The sequence below is a fragment of the Coffea arabica genome, chromosome 9e (assembly GCF_036785885.1).
Source record: "Coffea arabica cultivar ET-39 chromosome 9e, Coffea Arabica ET-39 HiFi, whole genome shotgun sequence".
NCBI lineage: Eukaryota > Viridiplantae > Streptophyta > Magnoliopsida > Gentianales > Rubiaceae > Coffea > Coffea arabica.
Window position 1 is genome coordinate 28,942,581 of NC_092327.1, and position 21,278 is coordinate 28,963,858.

Below are 21,278 nucleotides of genomic sequence, written 5' to 3' on the forward strand. Positions count from 1 at the left end.
TGGATTTTGTGTTTCTGTTATAGTTATTCACAAAACACGTTTTTATGCAATTTTCTTGTTTCAAACGCGGTATATCATAAAAAGTAGTATAGTAAGGATTTTAAAAAAATATTCAAGATATACTTCACAAAAATATTCAAGATATTCTTCATTTGAACGGTAAAAGAATAACAAAATTTTAACCCTTTGAATTTTAATCTTTAATATTTTAATATTGAATTGTAGCAACAAATAATAGTATTTGCATTCTTACTTCAAACGTTACATTGAGATACACCCTAAATAATGCAATTTATAGTATTACTTCTAATATTGATCTCTGCTTTAAAAAGTTGTCGATGCCAAGTTCTTTGAGGCATGGCAAAAGTTTCAAGTCAATGAATTCGTAATTTTTTTTAATATAAACACTATTTACAGTTCAACAGTAGCCACTAATCAAAGCCTTAGTCGTCTGTGCTATCACTCAAGAGTATATTCAAAGCATCTGAATTAAAAAAGAAAGAATTACAAATAACCCTTTTAATGACAGTAGTGATAGAATATATAAGGAAGAAAATCAAACCGAATGAGTTTAAATCATAAACCAAAATACTGAAAGCGTTTATCACATTCTAGCACTGTTTATTTTCACAAAGACTTGTGGACATCCATAAATATACGTGAAGAAATAAATAAATAAACTTGAACATTATTGTGTGGCCATTGACATTAATTCATTAAAATTATTCAAATCTTCTCATATTTCCTTCTCCTTTCAATTAAAAGTCAATTCTTTTTTGAAAAGAAAAAAGAACTTAAAGATTATGCCACCAATTTAGAAAAGTAAAATACATACCTGAGAGAAACAACAACCCATCTTGAACAAACTAAGAACTCCCACAAAAGGACTGAATTTTCTGCTGCAGAAATTAATAGTTTGCTGTGGGAGAAAGCCTATGGGTCAAGCATCCCTGCACCTTTGGTATATATATACACATATTTGTTTCAATGTATCAAACCATTTGAAAAAAAAAAAAAGGGTATCTTACCATTTGACTTAGCAAGGTATATTTACTAAGTAAATATTAGGAAATCATAGTTCTTATATAAATTTAGGCATCTATATTCTCTATTTGTTAAGCTTGCTAGTTATTAACATAGACGGCGAAAGATTCCTTTTACGATTCGTCGGATGCGTAGTCAAATAAGGTTAATAATTTCCAATATTCTTGGAAATCAAATCAATTGGTATCTCCTTAATAGTACTGGTCAATTTTGTACTGGTAAGAATTCCCTTTTCCTTGTGTAAAATGCAAATTAGGTATAAGAAATGGGAAGTGGTTCAAGACTTACCCCTTTTAAGTTGAATTAAGTGACTCACAAAACCACCAAAGAAAATAACTGCTTTTCAGCCCTCATAAAATTTAATGGTTTTTTCTAACGGGGTCTTAAAGAGTTAGACAAACCGAAATTTAATTCATACCAATCTTTGAGAAATACGCCTTTTGTGTGAAAACATAATATATGCAGAGGTATGTTCCTTAACTTAATACTATAACGTTCTCGATGAAATTGAGAATTTGTGATATTATAGTGACCAAAAAAAATTCTCGAGCTCTGAATCAATTATTTCAAAGCGATTTAGGTAATAAATTTTATCACTTGGAATTTCATATTGGATTCTTTACACTGCTATATTTCTGAAATCGCCCAAGATAACTGTTGTTTTACACTATTAATTCTTCTTTGTGGCACAAGTATCAAATAAAGCGAACATGAGAACATTTCACAAGCCTGACTTCAGTATTAAAATTTAGGAATAGGAGATCGTATATTTATTTTTTGTGCCCATACCATTTTTATGGTACAAGGAAAATTGGTAAATTGTTTTCCATTTTTTTATTAGACCCTTTTATGAGAATGAAAGTGAATGTTAAATTAGATAGCTGTTAAACAAGTTTGCAACCATTAAGTCTACGTGAAACGATTATTTTATTTATTTCAGTCTAATGGTTTGTTCATTGGTAGCAATTAATACATAATTATAACTCCAATTTTCATATCTTAGATTAAGATTTATTAGTATCAAGGTGCTTTGGACTGTTTGACATTTTCTTTCAATATTTTTTTGGGGTACAATTTCAGTCTTCTCTTAACCACTCTAACCATTAATGAGCTCTAATAAAAAAAAATTACTCGTGCTAATCTCCCCGGTATTGTTAACTCAGAATTTTGTATTTTGATTGGGTTTTTCTGCTTTCCCTCCTCAACTAACTCTTCTGTCCAATTAAATTTGAACTCTTTTGCCAGTTTTGGAGTTTTTGAAATAATGAAGAGAAAAATAATTTTGGAGTTTTGGAGTTTAAAAGAAGAAAAATGAAGAGACTAGTATGAAATAATTTTGGACATATTGAGTATGAGTAATTTGTTTACTGATATTTTATGGACAATTTGACACTTAGAAGACGTTTGGTTGCTTTGCTTCTACTATTCTTCCATTTCTCTCATATTTGGAGGGAAACTCTTAAAAAAAAAAAAAAGAAAAAAGAAAAAAACGTATTCGTCCCTCCATGTCTCTCCCTTTCTTTCCTTTTTCTTCCACTCAATACTAGTTCCACCTTTGAGACCGGCAGGCTCTTTACCTTCTTTACTTGATCGGTATTTCTTTGCAATAATGTGCTCAAGAATGTGACATTAAATCATTGCTTGTCCTTGCAAGTTGCAAGCTTGGCGAATTGTTTGTTTGATTGAAGAGTGAAATCCATCGAGGTGTTGAAGCAATAATGGTGATTTTATAATGTGAGATGTTTGATTTATTCATTTTCTGCGTTACTTCTTTTTGAAACTATCACTTGCATCCTAAAATCTTAAGAATATAGCCCAAAAAAACAGCCCTTGAAATATACATCTATAAAAAATCTTGCGCTTAAAAACAAAAACCAACCAAATATAATTCAACTCAACTCCTTCAAGCCAATTCCGCTAGATGAAATGCCCAAATTCAATTATTCATGAATTCCTAGATAGTTGTCAGTAGAAACGGGTTAAATAGATAATACAAAAGGGCCAAAACCATGAGGAAAAGCACCATGAAAAAAGTGTCTTATACAAAAGTGTACTAGTACACTGCAAAATAAGTGTCGTCTACAACAAACCAGCCCTCGAATATTCACCTAAGCACCATTAAAGAAGACATTTAATGTTTGAAGGAAATATACAAGGATTTCTAAAATCTTAGTGGGAGCGAATTCCAATTTCTACATGAATATAAATAAAAATTTCAAATTTTTTGAAGAGCCGCATCAATATTTGTAAAATCTTGGTGGCCGATAGAGCTGGCAATTTGTCCCAAGTCCCAATGGGCTACCCATGCCCAAAGGAACTTTGGGCGGGATGGGTATTATAATTTGGTATTGGGTTTAAGTTGGGACACATCCCAACTATACCCATTAATGAATGGGAAAGGATGGGAAATACTTGGGTACCCATTGGGTTCAAATGGCAAGGGCTCCGTTTGGATTAGCTGTTTTTGGTAGGTGTTTTTGAAATATTTTATTGTAGCAGTGTATATGAAAAATTTTTACTATAAAATTTTTTTGAAATATTTGATATATTAATATGGATGGGATGTTTCTTGAGTTATTGTATATTACTGTAACATTGTATTTGAAAAACTTATTTTTTGAAAAAAAAGTCAATCCAAACGGAATCTTAAATTCAAAAATTATCTTTAACAATTTTTATAGTCATACCAGCGAATATAATCTAGTAGTCTTCCTAGTCATTATCCACAAGAATTTCCAGCATTTCAGTTAGTTTAGACCTGTCATCCTTGGACAATGATAAGGATAAATATTCAACATCCTAAAGACCTTGGCCATCTTGATATATGTTGGAATATGACTGTATATCTATCTTTTCCTTTATTTGTTAATCCAATTTTTGGTGGGAATCTTGAGTATAAAGCACTTGCATGTTTATTTAATAAAACTAAAAGAAATTTAATAAATCAAAAATATTAAAATTATATAAAAATAAAAAATGAATTAAAGGAAAAAAAATATGTAGAAAATGGATTTGGGTATTAGGCGGGATCAATCTAAACCCATCCCAAAATGATCCCGCCCAAGTTAGTCCCAAAACACATATGGATAAGGTTGAGCCCAAACCCATATGACTCGGTTCCATCTCAAACCCAAGCAAATCCCGCCCATCCCGCCCATTTTGCCACCTCTAGTGGCCGATGCCCCTTACCGCCCTACACAGAGGAGAAGCCCTCCCCCATCCAGTATTCCATGTTACAAAAGTTTCCCCCCTTCTACCCTACTGCCCCACAAGTTGCCATTACAATTTTTATTCGACTTTATCTTTTCTACATAAACAACACCAATAGTAATTTTGCTAAGCATTATTTAGAATTTTTACAAATAATTATCCAAAGTTAGATCAAGTATAAATATCACTTTCGTTGTTCGAGTTCGTTTCTCCATGTTTGATGCCTCAGAAGACTTAAATCAGTAGCTGTTACATTTAGGAGCAACATGCAAGACAAGACAGACACCCTTGGACAAGCTACATAGGATCCATTACATATTTCATAGTGTTCTTTGCAGCATATGATCAATAATGCTCACGCATCTTACATAACAACATTCTTCCTACAAAGCTCCAAATTTAGATCTGCCATGTTTCTGATTTCAACCAAATACCCAATGATGATCACCTTTCAACCAAATCTTCCAATGATTTCAACCAAATACCCAACGATGTTTACAAATGTACAGACCAAAATCACCACCATGAGCAAGTCTAATAGAGGGAGGGTAGAGGCAGGCACCCTTGAGATTTAAAATTTACTATTATGTACCGCTGCTATTCTTTTTAACTAGGACTAACATCTTAAGCAGAATATTGAAAAGAACATCCCGCCAGATATACATGCATGGAAATCTTGCACTTAAGAAAGTAATCCATCCAAATGTAATTCAACCTTACCCTTTCAAGCCAGTTATCTTGAGATCAAAGCCAATTTGGTTTATGCATATTTCCTAACATATTTGCTAAACACTTTCAAATCGAACTCAAAACGAATTATACAAAAGGGCCAAAACCATGAGGAAATGCACCATTAGAGTTAGAGAACAGTATATCTTACACAAAAATGTACAACTACAATGATGAACAGGTGTTTTATACAACAAACCAATCCTCAAACAGAGTTGTAGAAACGATGTATAGGGAGTGTAAAATTGATCCTTTTACAACACTATTCTGAAATCATTTACATTTATGAGATGAAAACTAATTATCTATTTTGAGCAGAGAATTAAGAGATGTACTATTAAATCGCTGGGCAAGGCCTCTGATGACAAGAACGATAACATCTCGCAAATGCCGTGTCTGCACCATCAAATCCACTTCATTCTCACTGTCTACAACAATTTTGAGTCTATGCTGATCATTTCTGAATAGCTCCACCTGCAAAACAAGAATTCTCAACTTGATATCAACTTATTTTACTCACTTCTTTTCTTTTTCATTCTTTTAGCATAAACAGAGATTATATTAATTTCTGTCATGCCAAAGTCAGACCAATAGGCAACCCGTACAAGGGTTGCAAATGTCTAGACAGCTCATATTTGCATATATTAATATAAGAGGCCTTGTCAGTCATCATCAATTTAAAGACTATATAAATATTAGTATCACATGAGAAACAGCATATATGCATTATTCGAAGTAGAATCAGCTTTGTTGTCTCCTTAGTGTGAAAAAACATTAAAGCCAGAATGAAAGACATGATTATTCCAATCCAACAATTGGAGAGGTAAGAAATACCTTCCAAAATACAAGATTTTATATCTTTTTCTCATTTTCTTACTGAAATGTTTTATTTTTATCTTTTATTTCTTTATGTAGATCACAAAATTAGTAAAAGTGCACATATTCCAACATTTAAACTCTAAAAGATATTATATATGAGAAGAAAACCTCTGGGGAGTGTTTGGGTGCAAACATAATCATTTTGCCATCTGCCAGCATTAATACATGAGAGGTGTGAAAATTCACGTTTACAAGAACTCACCAGCCAGAGGTCTTATAAGACATTATCTAGCTAATCTTGGAGTGAAAAATCATATTTCACAAATGTTGCACCAAATTGGCTTATGCTACATTGCAACTCATACTTAGAACAGAGAGGAAACCCACAACAATAGAGATTACACATGCACAACCATACACTAAAGTGATAAGAGTCGTTTGCAAAAGAAAACCATTTGCAAGGAGATGTAAAACCTCTTTAGCCGTTACATAAAACTCACATGGAAAGGTGGGGCATAACTTCCCCGAACTTCAGTAGTTGGAAATGAAGTTTTAGAACCCGGCTTCACGACCTTTACTCTCTTTCTATTGACTTCCAAAATTCTTCTTTCCAAATTTCCAAGTCCAGGATCCTGCAGCATTGAAAACTAAAGGTGGTAAGACATTAAGTTCATCTCTTCTCCACCTTGGTTAACAGGACCACATGGATTAGCTTTGACAGAACAAGGAATACAAAATACCCACCTTTTTAGTAGATCGATCCTTGTCACACAACACCTGCTTAGAAGATGCAAAACAGTAAATAATTTCTTAGTGAACCAGTCATAATCCCATCTAGGCACATAAAATTATAAACCAACAGACACATCACCAAACACCCCTACCCAAAAAGGGGCAAAAAGAACCATCTGTAGGTACATCAACAACATTCAAAAGCACATCCTCATCAAAGTCATAGGATGATGTACATTCATGTTTACTAGAGAGAGAGAGTAAAAAAGGGCACCTTTTTAAGTAAATACCTAAATACAAGCTACAAACATATAGTACATTTTGAAGTGCTAAACAGATGACACCTAACATTATTGATCGTTCATAAAAAGTAATTAAGATGATGGTGTTTTTCTCACTGAGCCAAATCATAAAGCTGTAAACTACCATCTCTAGTGATTACAAATGACCAACAGAAAAAGGTGCTCATGGATAGCATAGCTTCGCAACATCAAATCAAATATCTGCATATCAAGTGAACCAAGAAACAACACCATATATTAAATAGCATAAAATGCAAAAACAACCTCAAACTTTACGGATCCAAGATCGAGCTTCATCTTCACGTCTTTAAGAACGTCAGGTTCTGCAATTTGACCAAATATGAATAAGTGGTGGCATGAAATAATCCATCTTGTGTAGAAGACCAACAAAATACAGTTGAACAGAAAAAGATGTCGTCTATTAGGAACTCCATTCAGAAAAAGAAAATAAAAAGTTGCAAGAAATCACTGGCACCAAGGAGTAGAAGTTTAAATTAGAGAAATGAGTATATTCTAATGGTCCAGGGTCTTTGTTCCTCATCTTAGCATGCGGATTTGATTCATGATAATCCCACATACCATTGCGGCTCCAGTCCGTTCTTCTCCTCCTAAAAAAGTTCCTGCTTTTTCTTTTTTGGGAAAACATAAAAATGAAAACTAATCTTTTGTCCTAAATACCCTTCCACTCTAAATCAAGTCCTTAGCAAAATCTAATGCTTAATTGAGACATCCACCAGGCCTGCCCCAGGAAAAAAAAAAAAAAGCAAATAAATACACAAGCCAAATATTTTCAATGGTCACCTAGCAGCCACAAGGCCACGGAATTGCAAATACCTAATGTTTCCAAGTGAAGTTACAACTTGAAATTGAAGATGACTTCTATGGATAAGATGATTTTTTAAAGGAGAAAAACAGCAAAGAACCAGTAACAACCAGCCATAAGTTTTCTTCAAAGAACGACGACTAAAGAAAACCTAAAAATTGGAAAATAAAACCAGGAAACGGAAGCGATAATACAAGATAGACAGGCCAACCCAGCCTATGTAACGAGGAAAAAAGTCAAGGATGAATTGCTGAAACTGTGGAGGTAGGGTTTCCGAACAAGTCCATCTAAATTGGTCTCAGGAGACTTTTGATTCTCAATTTAATTTCATCAAAATACAATAGAAGAAAAACCAAGACCAAAGAAGAAATGGTGCTTTGTTCAATGAAGGCAATACAGAAAAGGCATCAACTATGCCCCTGGTATTACGCGTCATAACAACAAACCAGTTAAGGAAAATAATGATAAAAAGGAATATTAACAAAAAGGAAGAAAATGAAGTATTTAAATTTACCAACTCCAATGGGCTCCGTTGATACAGAAGAAGGATGCCCCTCTACTCCATCTTCACGAACGGGAGTATAAACTGCTACCAGCCTGTAGCCCACATCATCCACATTAGCTTCGTACATCCTTCCAGTCTCCCCTGCAATAAATAGACATTCGTCTTGTAATTCATAAAACACCAGTAGCTTATGAAACATCATCATGATTATTGTGCTCCTTTTTTATGTTGATGCAAATCAATGTAAACGTAAACCTACTTGTTATCATAGTTCTACTTGTCTAGTAAATTATTATTCATCAGAATGCACATCTATAAGCCATTTAGCCTTTTTCATGGGAATAATAAAACTTATTGGCTGTTATGTTGAGCTTATGAAGCACAGGGCACTTCCGGTAATGTTAAGCACCAGTTCTCGAAATGAATTCCACCTTACTCCGTATTAGTTGCCCTAAACCATCAAGTGTTCCAAATAGGATGGAAGTAATGTTTGCCGGGTAAATTAAGCAGGTTACATTTAGCAACTAGGCATAAGCTTTTGGCCAGTTGTTCAGGTGTTAGGCTATCCAGTTGGCATTAGAGCAGTTTGCCAGCAGAAATTCTGGAAAGTACATGTTCCGTAGGACAAAGTGCTATGTCATGTTTCGGTGGAGCCACTTTAAGAACCACTACAAGTTACCTAGAATCCTACACCTAGTGTAGCTCCAGGCTTTAAACAAATTGAACAGGTCTTGAGAGTTTCTAAAGGCAAGACAGTCACACCCTATGCATATATGAAATTGCTGTTGAGTGCCATGCTATGCCTTAGGACGAGAACTGCTAAAAACATCAATTCAGAATTTTTCTTTTTTGATAGGCTGTTACAATGACTTTTCAACCCTAGATAAGTGTATTGACATCGCATATTTAAGACGCAACAACAAAGTTCCATTTTTCAGGATCTGTTCTCTTTTCCAAAAAAAAAAAGGAAAAAAAAGGGGTTGAAGAATCCTCGAAGTTAGAACAACTGAGACATGTGACCTTAAGACACGTGATCTGCACAGACTAGAGTCCTACATATTTTTGTTTCTTGCCATTCACTTGTCCCCCATTTCTCGTTTACAACAGAATGAAATGATAAACCAAGGAAGAAAAAAGAAAATAATGGGAATCCACTCAGTATTTTTGTTACCAGGAATAGAAATGAGGTCAGGACTTCCAATCATCGACCTAAGCCACTGGATTTTACTTTTGCCCTCCTTTCCTCCACTATAAACGCCACGTACAGCATACAAGTTGGTATGGAAACCTCTACCCTCAATCTCCAGCTTATCCACTCTAGGAATCCCTGAAAAACATAAACCATTTCAACCAAATGATGCTTTCACTCTCCCGTGAGAGAGAGAGTGAGAGAGAGAAAGAGATGATTTATCACCAGGTAACAAATATAAATACATAAATACATTAAAAAAAAGGTTTGAGTTTCTACCATGCATTTTTTCATAAAGTCCTTACTGTATAGATGACATATATTACTAATTATTATTCTAAAACAGAATTGCAATTTCTGTGCAAAGAAGCAAGTCAAAATATTTGGGTAATAATTTTTGTATACCTGCAGTACTATTTAATCTACATTTGGTGATCTGTGATTTTCCGTATAAAATTTTCTAATTCTTCACATTCCAAGGTTAATGTCTTAAAATAGTAGAATAATTTTTCATTGTAGAATAATTCTTCACATTCCAAGGTTAATTCTTCACATTCCATTGGAGACTAATTTTTCGCATTTATGACATTCCAAGGTTTTAAACATATATCTAATCATTTGTAATATTCCGAGAAGCAAATAATTGCGAAATGCTTAAAAGCCTTGTTTTGTTGTCTTTTCTCAGAGCCATTAAAAGCTTTTTATAGATGATGGCCAAGTTTAACATGTATGTCTTCGATTCTTCTTGCAAAGACTAATTGTACAATATATAGCACCGGCGCTTCTACGTTTTATGTCGTAGATGTAAACTGAAAAACATGTTTAAATAGCAAGCTTTTCATAGTGTAACAAGAACTAGCAAAAAGGAATTTAGAAAAATTGAATTTTATGACACCAAAGGTATTATTTATAGATTGTGATCAACAAAGTGATCTACATGATGTCCCAGATCATAATAACCATTCTATGGAAAATTAAAGCAACATCAGCCATCAGATGTTGATATTTTCAGATTTAAAGATCGAACAAATTTGGTTCCTAAAAATTTCATTAATCACTTCAGCTCTAGGAAGTGAAGGTATGATACCTAATGCATTATATACTTGTCACTCTTGCAAGGGTTGAGATTTCTTTTCTTTGTTGTCTTAAAACAAAACTTGTAAAGACTGCAGGTGGACAATAGAATGTAGTACTTGAAAAATGGCATTGGAAGAACATCAAATTAACCTTAACATTTCACTCAAGAGAGCAAAATGATATCTTATCAGAGATTCACTACCTGGCACAACAAAATCAGTTTCAGCATAAGCAGGTTCACTAGATCTTCCAAAAACGTCAGTCACAATGCATTCACACCTCAGGCAGCGACCAATGTCTTCAAACCGCACCTTATAGGAGCATGATTGTTGTGATGGAAGTGGTTCAAAAGACCTACTATTCATCACTTCTGAGGAACAAAACCTGCAGGACACTTTATTTTTAGCACAGATAATAAGTACAAAACAACGTCAACCTTTTAGACTGTAACCATGTTCAACAATCCAAGACAATCAAACTGCTTGAAACAACTAGGTCCATAAAGTTTATCGCAGTGTATCCAGTGTATTAAGAACAGACAGGATTTGAAGGAATATGTAGTTTATTCGAGAATTTATCAAGACCGACCTAAAATCAAGCCACTAATAAATAGACATAATTTGACTTTTAGACATGTATGTTAGCCAAGACCATATTGATAAAAAATGTCAACAGAAGCTGAAAAAGGTGGGTGCAGTACCACTGGTATCTGGCATCTTTCTTGTACTTCGCCCAGACTTTCTGTTGACTTTCGTTTTTTGGCATAACTTCAATAGCAGTTAGCAGATCTCCTTCAACAGCCTTGCCAGTCAGCACAAGCATCTCAATTGTTGGAAGCTCTGAAGGATGACAAAAATTTTAGGTGCTTGTTGAGATGGAAATACAACTATTTTACAAATACCTCTACATTATGCGGAGCAGAATAAATACCCTAATAGTGAGAAATTAGCTTCAAATATATGACAGGAAATGGTCAAATTCTTGTAGTGTAGAATGTAACCACTATTTAAACAAAGCAAGCTCATGCGCAAAGTTGCCTGTCCTACTTGATGCCTTGCAAATTACTAGAGTTGTCCTACATACATATTTTCATGACAAGAAGTAAAGCTTTCAAACTGAAAGGCACTTTCTACTTGAATTAGAAAGCATTTTGTAGTAATTTTTACTAATGAACAGTGATTAAATTATTAGATATTGAAGCATGATAAGTTTTGACCAGGAAAAATTGCTCAAGAAAAACAGAAGATATCCATCCTAAGTTTCTTAGAAGATCACATGCATAAAATAAAATTTTAGTAAACCCCATAAAACAAAATATGCATCCATTCAAGATGAGTACCACATGGAAGGTTGCAAAAGAGTCCGTGTAAAGTCAAAGTGAACCCAACTGTACTTTTATCCTGAAGGCAAAAAATGTAGAATGAATAAAAAAACAAGAAGATCAGATCTAGTACCAGGGAGAATTACATCTGTTGCCTCAGATAATCTAAGTTCTCCAACAACTGAGTCCAAACGTACCGGGGTATACCTGAAATATACACAGAATATGATATAACTTGATTCCTTAAATGAAGTAAAAATATCGAGCAAAAAATGCTGCATGATTTGTAATACTCTGAAGAGAAAACTCATTAAAAAACTTGGTGGATGGTATGTGGGGTATTAATTTACTTTTAAAACCAAAATCTGCATGCTAATTAGCCTGCAAAATCCCCTATGCCTGACAAACCAGAATCATCTCTGCTATGAGATGTTGGTGCCCAAGCTCGATAATACGCTGATCAACAATAACCCTTTCCCAAAAGCAACAGTATGGTCATTCATAATTGATCGCAAGCTACTCAAACAGAATGTTAGAAAAGGTTTTTCCTTAAACTAAATGCAAGTTTGACGCTCAACCACAGCAGGTAGGTAGCTGTAATTTCTTTAACGTAAGCAGCAGAAATTTAGCAACATATAATGCTTGAAATCTCTCTGCACTCCAATATATGACCCATATTTCACATTTCTTATCCACACCTGTTTCACAGGTTGGCATCGCTATCTGCGGGCATATGTTCTTTAGTCAAACTTGATGATTTCCCCAGTAGTATTGAATGGACCAATAAAATAAAATCTGTGATACATTTTTCTTTAGCCAAACTCAAAGATTTCATGTTAGTATTGAGTAATCCAATTAAAAGAAGCCAATGCTTACCTTGTACAGAAAGTATTTACTATCAGTACTTCAATCCTAGCCAAGTTGATAATTTAGACCAGGTCAAATATAGTAAGCCTATCCAAAATTTGGCATTTACTTACTGAGTCCCACTTTTTAATTTAGTTCTTTTCTGCCATGTTGTGTGCTTTTTTTCTTGTACGTGTAAACGTTTAAACAAAGATTACCAAATTGGACGAAGAAGAACAATTTTTTAGAAACCACTATCATGTCTCAGAGAAGGACGAGCTTGCCTCAATAAACATATAGCTAAGAAAATCTAACCAACAGATTGAGCTAGAAACAAAACTTTCATCCTTGTGTAGAAATTCTGCTTATTAGTACTTTATTTCTCCTTTTCTTTTGCCTATGCAGCCTTGCTATGGAACTTCTAAGCTCCTGAATGAACTTTTCAACAGAGCCATTCACTGTCTCCTCATGCTCCAATTTGCTTGTTGCTGCTTTCATTCCATCTCTCCTCCAGTCCAGCAACATGCTAGACTTCATCATTGAGTATTGTGCAACTAACTTTTCCAACCATTTCACAGTTAGCCAGTCATCAAATATTGTGCAATCAACTTATGCAAGAGTTGATTATCACGACCTTTTACCCCTTTAGATTTTGCACAATTAAGATATCAGAACTCTGAAATCGCCAATAACATGCAACACTAATTTCTTTCAGCATGTAGCAATGCCTGGATGACAGCAAGCAATCTCACAAACTTAGCTAGAGTTTATATGGCAAACTAGATGGGATACAGCAACATTAATGCATCATTTTAACTCTCTGGAAAGATAAACAAGTCTATACTGCTGACCATTTTAATCATTTACAAACAAGCTCGCAACTTTGGTTCATGGAATAAATTCTTTTACCTCATCAAAAACAGACTTTGTTTCATTGTGATTAAAAATCAAGAAATTCGGAAGACAGGTAAGAATGTTTTATTCACCAAATCCACACAAAGCTATTTAAACTTTAAAAAAAAAATCTGTCCATTTTCTTTTCTTGCTAAGCAATATCCTTTCTGTTCTTCAAAGATACAGAGTACACCAATCCTAGTTTGTGTTCTCTATAACATGCAAGTTCTTTGTGAAGGCTATGCACCAGTCAATCTGACTGTCAGGCTTGAAGTATTAATCAGTAATAAGAAAGTAACACACTTGGCTCTCTCAATGGCAGCAATTTGTGTTTCAGCAAGTTAGTTGCAAAAAATTTAAGCATTTTATTAATAACTCTCCAAAAGCAAGGGGTCGAAAATGGTTTACCCAAACAGCAGACGGCAATTGTAATCTTCATCTGTGACTTCATAAGTTTTGGAGTTAGCTCCACTAATCAGAGCAATTGTTCCATCATCTGTTTCTCTATACCAGCTAAACAAACTCGATCCTTCATATCCACCAAAATATTCTCCTTCACCAAGGTAGATTCCAGTAGACACCTCTTTCACACGAACATTGGAAAGTACCGGGAAAGCTGTTACATATTTCAATTTGACACGGTACGCACAACCTCAAAACAAATAATCATGATACATTTATGCTTTCTTGCAAGGGAAACAGACAGCTACTGACAGACCACATAATTCACTAAAGCCAGCTTCCAAACAAGAAGCATCCACAATGATCAAGTATTATTTGTTTGAAATGATTTTGATCAAGCTTTTTGAAGGGACAAGCATAAGATAGTTTTGATAAGCAAATAATCAACTCTGAGTGCTTGATGCCAGCTAAGGTTGACCATGTCCTTTTTAATCCAGTGTAACAATGCAAGTTCTTAAAGATAATATGTCCGTTTACCTGGAGACACTGGAGAATCACAAAGTGATACCAGTGGTTTTCCAACTTTGCCATCTGCCCTCGTTGGAAGCCAATACAGCGCTAAATAAGCTCCAACGTCTTCAATTGATGGAGTATATGACCTGCCAAGAGATGAGTTTCCAAGTATATACTAACTCGATAATAGTTAAAACAGTCTATAGGTAGTAAAGTGTACTTACAATGTCTTGCCACATATACAAACATCGTCGGTGGCATCAGTCATGTCCATAAGAGTAGATGCATGAAGCATACTCTTCGTTCTGTACCAAATGTACTCCCCAATACCTTCTTTTCCTCCAATGTATCTCTTCTGGGGAACAACCATCTTGGCCTCACAGCAATCAGGAATTACCAAGTCAAAGCCAACGGGATCCCCTTTATGGTGAGGATATTACAAAGTTACAAGAAATTCCTTATGAAATTACCAAAATCACAAAAGAAACTAAGAGACCAAAAGTGCCCATATGATGGTCCAACCACTATACAATTGACTCTAATCATCACGCTCTGCAACAATGAATAATTACACATGGATGAATTTATATTTGAAGATACTTTTACTCTGATATTCTACATGAAAATGAAGAGAACAGCAGGAGTTTTGTCAACAAGTACAAACAATGATATCACATATTTCAAACTTGGACTGTTCAATACAGTTCAATTAGTCCTTCAAAATGGACTAAATCATAAATCAGTATCCCATTGTAAACCCAGGAGGTGAGTGAAAATTGATGCAAGTTTTTAGCAATTTGAAATACATTTATTTGCATTTTCCAAATTATATTCATTTGTCAACAAAATACAACAAATGTCATTGTTAGAGTGTATTTGGAAAAAAAAATTATTCTTAAGTGAAATATCAGGAGATTCAACAATGACTTGACAGTGATAGACACATTCTTCATGGAATTTTGCTAAAGTGAAGGAGAAAATGGTAACAAAATTGTCACTTCCATGGGAAAAAAGTTGGATTTTACAAAAAGATAAGATGTATAAGGTACCACAGAATGTAAATGGCTAAAATTGTGAAGATTTTAAAAGGCAACACTGATTCTTTATCAAATCCCTTACCAGGAGCAATTGGATCAGACGTCAAAATCACAGGGTTTCCATGCATTCCGTCATGCCGCACAGGGGTGTATATAAGTTGAATGCACTCTCCAACATCATCAATTGACAAATCAAGAAACTCTGTCACCAAACAGGTTCTGAATCAAGCAAGCATTAGCTGAAAAGCAGAAAGAGGACTAAATAACACAAAAGAAAGCATACCGCCAGCTTTTAGTTTTTCTCTGACTCCATTGTTCTTCACTCTAAACCACTCACACAGGCAATCTCCTTTCTCCCTGAAGAACAAAATTTTAACAATAATTTACCCCATTAGTTCCCAAAGTTGAAAGTGGAGACATCCTTAAATTCATAGTAATACTTCTCACCCTCCACTATAAGAAGCACCGCAGCTCAAATGCTCCCCTTCCACTAGGGATCCAAGAAATTCGAGTGAGTGGCAGGTTGGTGGGCCTGCAAAAAAAAAAATCACATCTAAATATCTAATGCATTAATAAATAAAAAGAAGAAGACATCAGCAGAATTTCAACTAAACTTTCATTTGTGAACAAGCTGAAAATTTTAGCTGATGCCTGCCACTTGACAAGGCAATAACCGAATGAACACAAATTGATATTGATGCTGAGAAATCTGAAGCACTTACCAGCAACAATTGGTCCAACTTGTTCAGAGAGTACGATAGGCCCACGGGCCCAATCACTTCGGACAGGCTCACATGAAACTGATATGAAAAAACCAATATCATCCAGGGATAGCATGTATGATGGAGTAGTGGCACCACAAATTTCATAGCGGGTGCCATCTGAACTAGTCTGCATAAGTTACCGCAACTAGTTAGCCTACATTGCAGTTTAAACTTCATGTAGTAAATCACATAAGAAGATGTGGAGACATGAAATACTTGTCAAAGTGGTAAAACTTTTTCGTCCAATAAACTCCTTTCTAAAAACAACACTTGTAGTCAGTATTAAGTTAATTAAAAGACCTGAAGTTACATTTTGATCCTTTGTGGTTAAGTTTCCTAAGCCAAATCAATTAAGGTCTGTCTACAAACATCCATTTTATTCCTTTCCCTTTTGACTAAGCCATTACTCTAGACAAACATTATTATCTACATGATGAAAACCAATCATTTTGTTCCACTCCAAGTCACATTCTTGAAAGAAAATAAAAGCTCTAAGAGTCTGATTACTCGCATGTTTTCCTTGAAATTACAACTAACTGATTGGTGGTGCTGGGGCAAACTAGTGAAGGTGACTAAGGCCACTGCTCAATGCTGATCATCCAGGCCTTGACTATTTCGTAATGATAAACCCTTAGGTCCACCACTAAATGCAAATTAAAAAAATAAAAATAAAAATAAAGAAGACTAAAGTGTCAGTGCTATGTAGAGGAATAGGGCAAACTATGCAGAATTATCGAATACAGCAAATCAAGCCAGCCAGCAATTATGATTCTTCATATTCATTGTCCTCTTCATCATCGCCGGCAATGCAGGCCAAAAGAGTCTCCACTGCTGATCATGACCCTTCCAAATTACAGAAGTTTGTTTTCACTCCGTTGGCGACCACCGTTCAGAATTTCATAGTATCCATTCAATTGCTTTGTTCTTTATTATGTATTAGTGGGTTCTCAAATCAACTATCAATTGTTTATCCATGGAACTACGACCCATTTAATAGAAATTCATATTTGACTGCTAGTATAAACAGTGCAATTTCATTAATTACCATATATTTCAAGCTTTATCCAAAAAGATAAGCACGTACATATGAAAACAATAAGCTATTGTAAAACCAACTAAAAATTCGGGGCAAAATGTAATTTTCTGAAAAAAAAATGAAAGGGACCCTAATTCAAATATTCCCCTTTTTTTTTGTGCACAGGGGGAGAACAATAAAGAAACAAATAATAGTAAAAGCAGATACTAGTAGAGCAACTTATATTACCCGGATCCAGCGGAAAACAGAGTCTCCCTCGTCACCACCCCAGTATTTCTTTTCAACCTCTAGTGTGGTGCCCTCAATCGCACTTCCTACTATCCGTAAAGAAAGCAATCTCGGGCTTCCTAGAAGGCAAATATTATTTGAGCAGCACAGTGTCAAGGTTGAAGTCTATTAGACAACAAGGCAAATAAGAAAATTCTAATTTCAGTAGAGATCATGTATGTAGAAAAAGAATATGCCACAATCCCCAAGACAGCTAGTAGGGACATTAGCCACATGACTACGAGGTCCCTAGTTCGACTCTCAAGCCCTCCCCTTTCCCTTCCTCCTTGTAAGGGATGGAGTCTACCTTAAACCCAATAAATAAATAAATTATACTTGTCGCAAGGCATGGGCAAAATTGATATTAAGATGCATCATCGAAAAAAAATTGAATATAGCTGACTACAAAAAAAAAGGATCAATCATGAAAATGGAAATCAAAAGAGCAAGTTTTAGTGTCAGGAATGATGATAGTTCAAACACCAGGCTAAAGGAGCATCAGTACAATAAGAAACCTAAAGCTCATAACACTTTCATAGAAGGCTACAAACGTGTCAAAGAACATCTGACATAATGGACAAATGGCAGACACCTGGAGAGAAAAATCAGATCAAGAAAATGCAGACAAGATGTTTCTGAGGCATGCTTCAAGAAATAGGGGGAGAAAAGATCTTTCCAAGGTCAATGCTTGAGTGGAAAATGATAAATGCCCAAATGATGTAACATATAATTTTATCCATGGATTGTCAGAATCAAACATCATGCCACTATTTACTTTCCCATGCCTTGATTTGATCTCATCTGGACTTTCTGCATATTCAAATCAAGCCAACTGAGGAAAAATGAGTTGTCAAAGGTCTCATTCTGGCTTTATCCGTGCTTTGGAACAGTAATTGTTAGCATTGCTTCATCTAATGATAGTGCTAGGAAGCCTCGTCTCTAACATATTAAGCTTGGTATATAGTTTACTCTCTATTGACATACAAAAAAGGTAAAATGCAATACAAGATGCCTATGAAATGGAGGGCTACATATAACTCAATAATCTTGATAAAAATTTTGTATTTTTTGCACCAAAAAAAGAATTCGAACAGATCTTTTCAAGACATTCTCAACTATCTTTTTGTTGCACTTATACTCCATCTAAGAAGGTACTAAAGTAATTATTTGCCTTTGACCATTTACCATGCTGTAGCTGATACCGTGCAGTAATATCTGATGCCCAAACTATACCCACCAATGTGCCCTTTTTAAATCTTTATGCCATCTTCACTTTTCACCATGAGAGACTAAAGAAGGAAAGCAATCACATCAAGTTGGTCTTATTAAAAAAATCCCACTGTTCTCTCATATCTTTTTGACAACCACATATTAACTTCAACCCCATGTGTGCCTTTTCATAATGGCCCCCAACAAATGACTAGTCATAATTAAGGCACAACATTGAGAACAATCCACTGTATATACATGTGGCAAATTTCTATAAAGTTGTAGTTTGTTAACACTCAGGCAACCTGTAGCACCAAAGTCTCATGATCTTTATATTTTTCAGCCACAAGATCTTTCATTTTCCTGCTATATCGAAGCCTATTTAGATGCTTGTTTGGCATAAAAGACACTGAGAAACTTAAAAAAGTAACGCACTCTTTATGCTGAGGTAATTATCACGCCTTCCCATATGGTATGTCCCAAGAATTATGGTTTATTCTACATTGTTATCTCAAGATTTCCAATTCACCCCCTGCTTTGTCAGGATATGGCTAAATTGCTCATTGACAACACAACAATAGTTTCATTTCACAAAGCAACCGGGTATGTATACACTCATCAACCAATTTGTAACAAAGCTTCAACATTGCTTCTTCTATATGAGTTGAGATTTGAATTTGTCTCATGGGGACAATAATTGTACAAGGAGGAAAACTGAGGCTCAATGAGATATGAATGTGTGTTTAATAATAAGGGCAAGTGGAAAAGTTGGAATCACAAGATTTCTCTTTGTTCAGAGGGTATAAACTCAATGCCTAAAAATAATTGTGCTTACCAGGACGAACACGTTCCTGCCCAAAGCAAGTTCTTGACTCGCCCACAGTTCCGTCATCACGAACAGGTGTACATGTAAAGGATATGAATTTACCAATAGCATCTTTAGTGATACGATACTGTAAATGACCAGAGAGCTCAGCTATCAAAGAACCCACTTCATTTTCAGCCTGAAGAAAATTGCAAAGATGTCAGTTTACAAATGATGGAATGAAAGATATGAAAGCTGAAAAAAAAAGACCAAGATACTAAGAAGCTCCATTCTACTATGTAATATCTTATGGGAACCAATAGTTTCTTTTACTGAAAGACAAATTGGCCATTTTTAGTCCTATGATCCATCATGCTTGACTTTCCATGGTCAACCAGAATTGCCACTATTGGAATACTTTGTGTTGTACAGTAGCCTATTTGAGCTTTACAGTGTAAGTGTGTGCATAAACTACTGTTATCCCAGAGACTAATATTCCAACATAATATAAAAATGCTACATGAATCAGTTCAACCTCAAAAGGTTGAACTAATAACTCATGGGATAATGCGAGAATGGTTTTCCTTGTGTAATAGTCTCTTTGTCAATTTTGGAGGACTTCATATTTGTTTATTCCAGGCTTAGAAGACAAATTATTGCTCCCCATCCCCACATCATCCGCAGCCTCATAGAGAGAACAGAGGAGGATGAGGAGGATAACATATAATTTAGAAGACAAAAGTGAGCCAATTGGACATGTCAATATGTAAGGTCTGAGTTGGATCCCTTTGATCCAGATATAGACACATGAAATTCAGTTAGACCCAGATCCAAACCCAGACCCTTATGGGTTTGAATAAGTACACCCAGACCCATATACTCATGGGTCTGGGTATCCCTGGATATTTTTCTGAACATACAATGAAGAACTAAACAAATATTTTGAAAATATATAAAGTTCAAAAGTAACATTGACACCATCCAATTTTTATTTTCAAATAATAAAATTACAATCAAGATGTTGAATGCAAGATCATAGAATCAAAGAAAGAACTATTATCAACTATAACTATTTATTTTCAAAGCTTCATCTACATCTACATTCAATATTTCATTTGTTTGCTTTTAATTTTTTTCCTTTTCCTGAAAAAGTTTGTACCAGTTACAATGACATAGAATATTAGATTATTTTATAAATTTACAGTCTGGGTGGGTCTGGTTTGAATCTAAGTTTGAGTCTAGATCATAGAAAACCAAGCGTTACCCAAACCCATGACTCTCTTACAAGGTCTAGGTCTGGGTCTGACAAATTAAACCCAAACCCTACCCAAGTATGTTGGGTCTGGGTTGGATCTGAGTAAGCCCCAACCCATTGACATTCCTAGTGCCAATTATCGAGAATTGAGATATAGAAAAGTGCAAGATCAGAATTTATTCATGTTGAGCTTGAGACTCAGGACAGTATTATGCTAGCATTGGAACAAGTTTTCTGGGAAGAGAAACAGGATGACCTTTATTGCATGCAGAGTGAAGATTAATTTTGAATTCTTATTGCTGCTGCTATTGTCAACTAGTATCATGCAGGAAACAGAAATAGAAAAAGGTTGGGGAAAAGGTGACATTTAAGCATAGGTATCTCAAATTCAGACAAAATTACTGCTTCAAAGAAATCACTAGGAGTGACAATTGCCAACTTTCAGAAATAAGCGAGTACCATGTATACACGAATTTGCAGATACGAAGACCCAAGTTGA

At 34.9% G+C, this 21,278-nt stretch overlaps 1 protein-coding gene across 2 annotated transcripts in view; it reads right to left on the reverse strand.

The window, feature by feature from the left end:
• Positions 1-5,070: 5,070 nt before the first annotated feature.
• LOC113709908 (187-kDa microtubule-associated protein AIR9-like) overlaps positions 5,071-21,278 on the reverse strand; it is a 33,887-nt gene continuing 17,679 nt past the window's right edge. For both annotated transcript variants that reach the window (XM_072066156.1, XM_072066155.1), the window contains exons 21-38: positions 19,555-19,723; positions 17,472-17,590; positions 16,166-16,334; positions 15,891-15,975; positions 15,727-15,800; positions 15,526-15,645; positions 14,631-14,826; positions 14,431-14,552; positions 13,900-14,107; positions 11,885-11,958; positions 11,131-11,269; positions 10,633-10,814; positions 9,336-9,491; positions 8,174-8,305; positions 7,101-7,159; positions 6,547-6,579; positions 6,303-6,434; positions 5,071-5,457 (exon numbers count right to left, since the gene is read on the reverse strand). In XM_072066156.1, the coding sequence (XP_071922257.1) occupies positions 5,281-5,457; positions 6,303-6,434; positions 6,547-6,579; positions 7,101-7,159; positions 8,174-8,305; positions 9,336-9,491; positions 10,633-10,814; positions 11,131-11,269; positions 11,885-11,958; positions 13,900-14,107; positions 14,431-14,552; positions 14,631-14,826; positions 15,526-15,645; positions 15,727-15,800; positions 15,891-15,975; positions 16,166-16,334; positions 17,472-17,590; positions 19,555-19,723 (2,346 nt within the window). In that variant the 3' untranslated portion in view covers positions 5,071-5,280. The remainder of the gene's footprint in view (positions 5,458-6,302; positions 6,435-6,546; positions 6,580-7,100; positions 7,160-8,173; positions 8,306-9,335; positions 9,492-10,632; positions 10,815-11,130; positions 11,270-11,884; positions 11,959-13,899; positions 14,108-14,430; positions 14,553-14,630; positions 14,827-15,525; positions 15,646-15,726; positions 15,801-15,890; positions 15,976-16,165; positions 16,335-17,471; positions 17,591-19,554; positions 19,724-21,278) is intronic.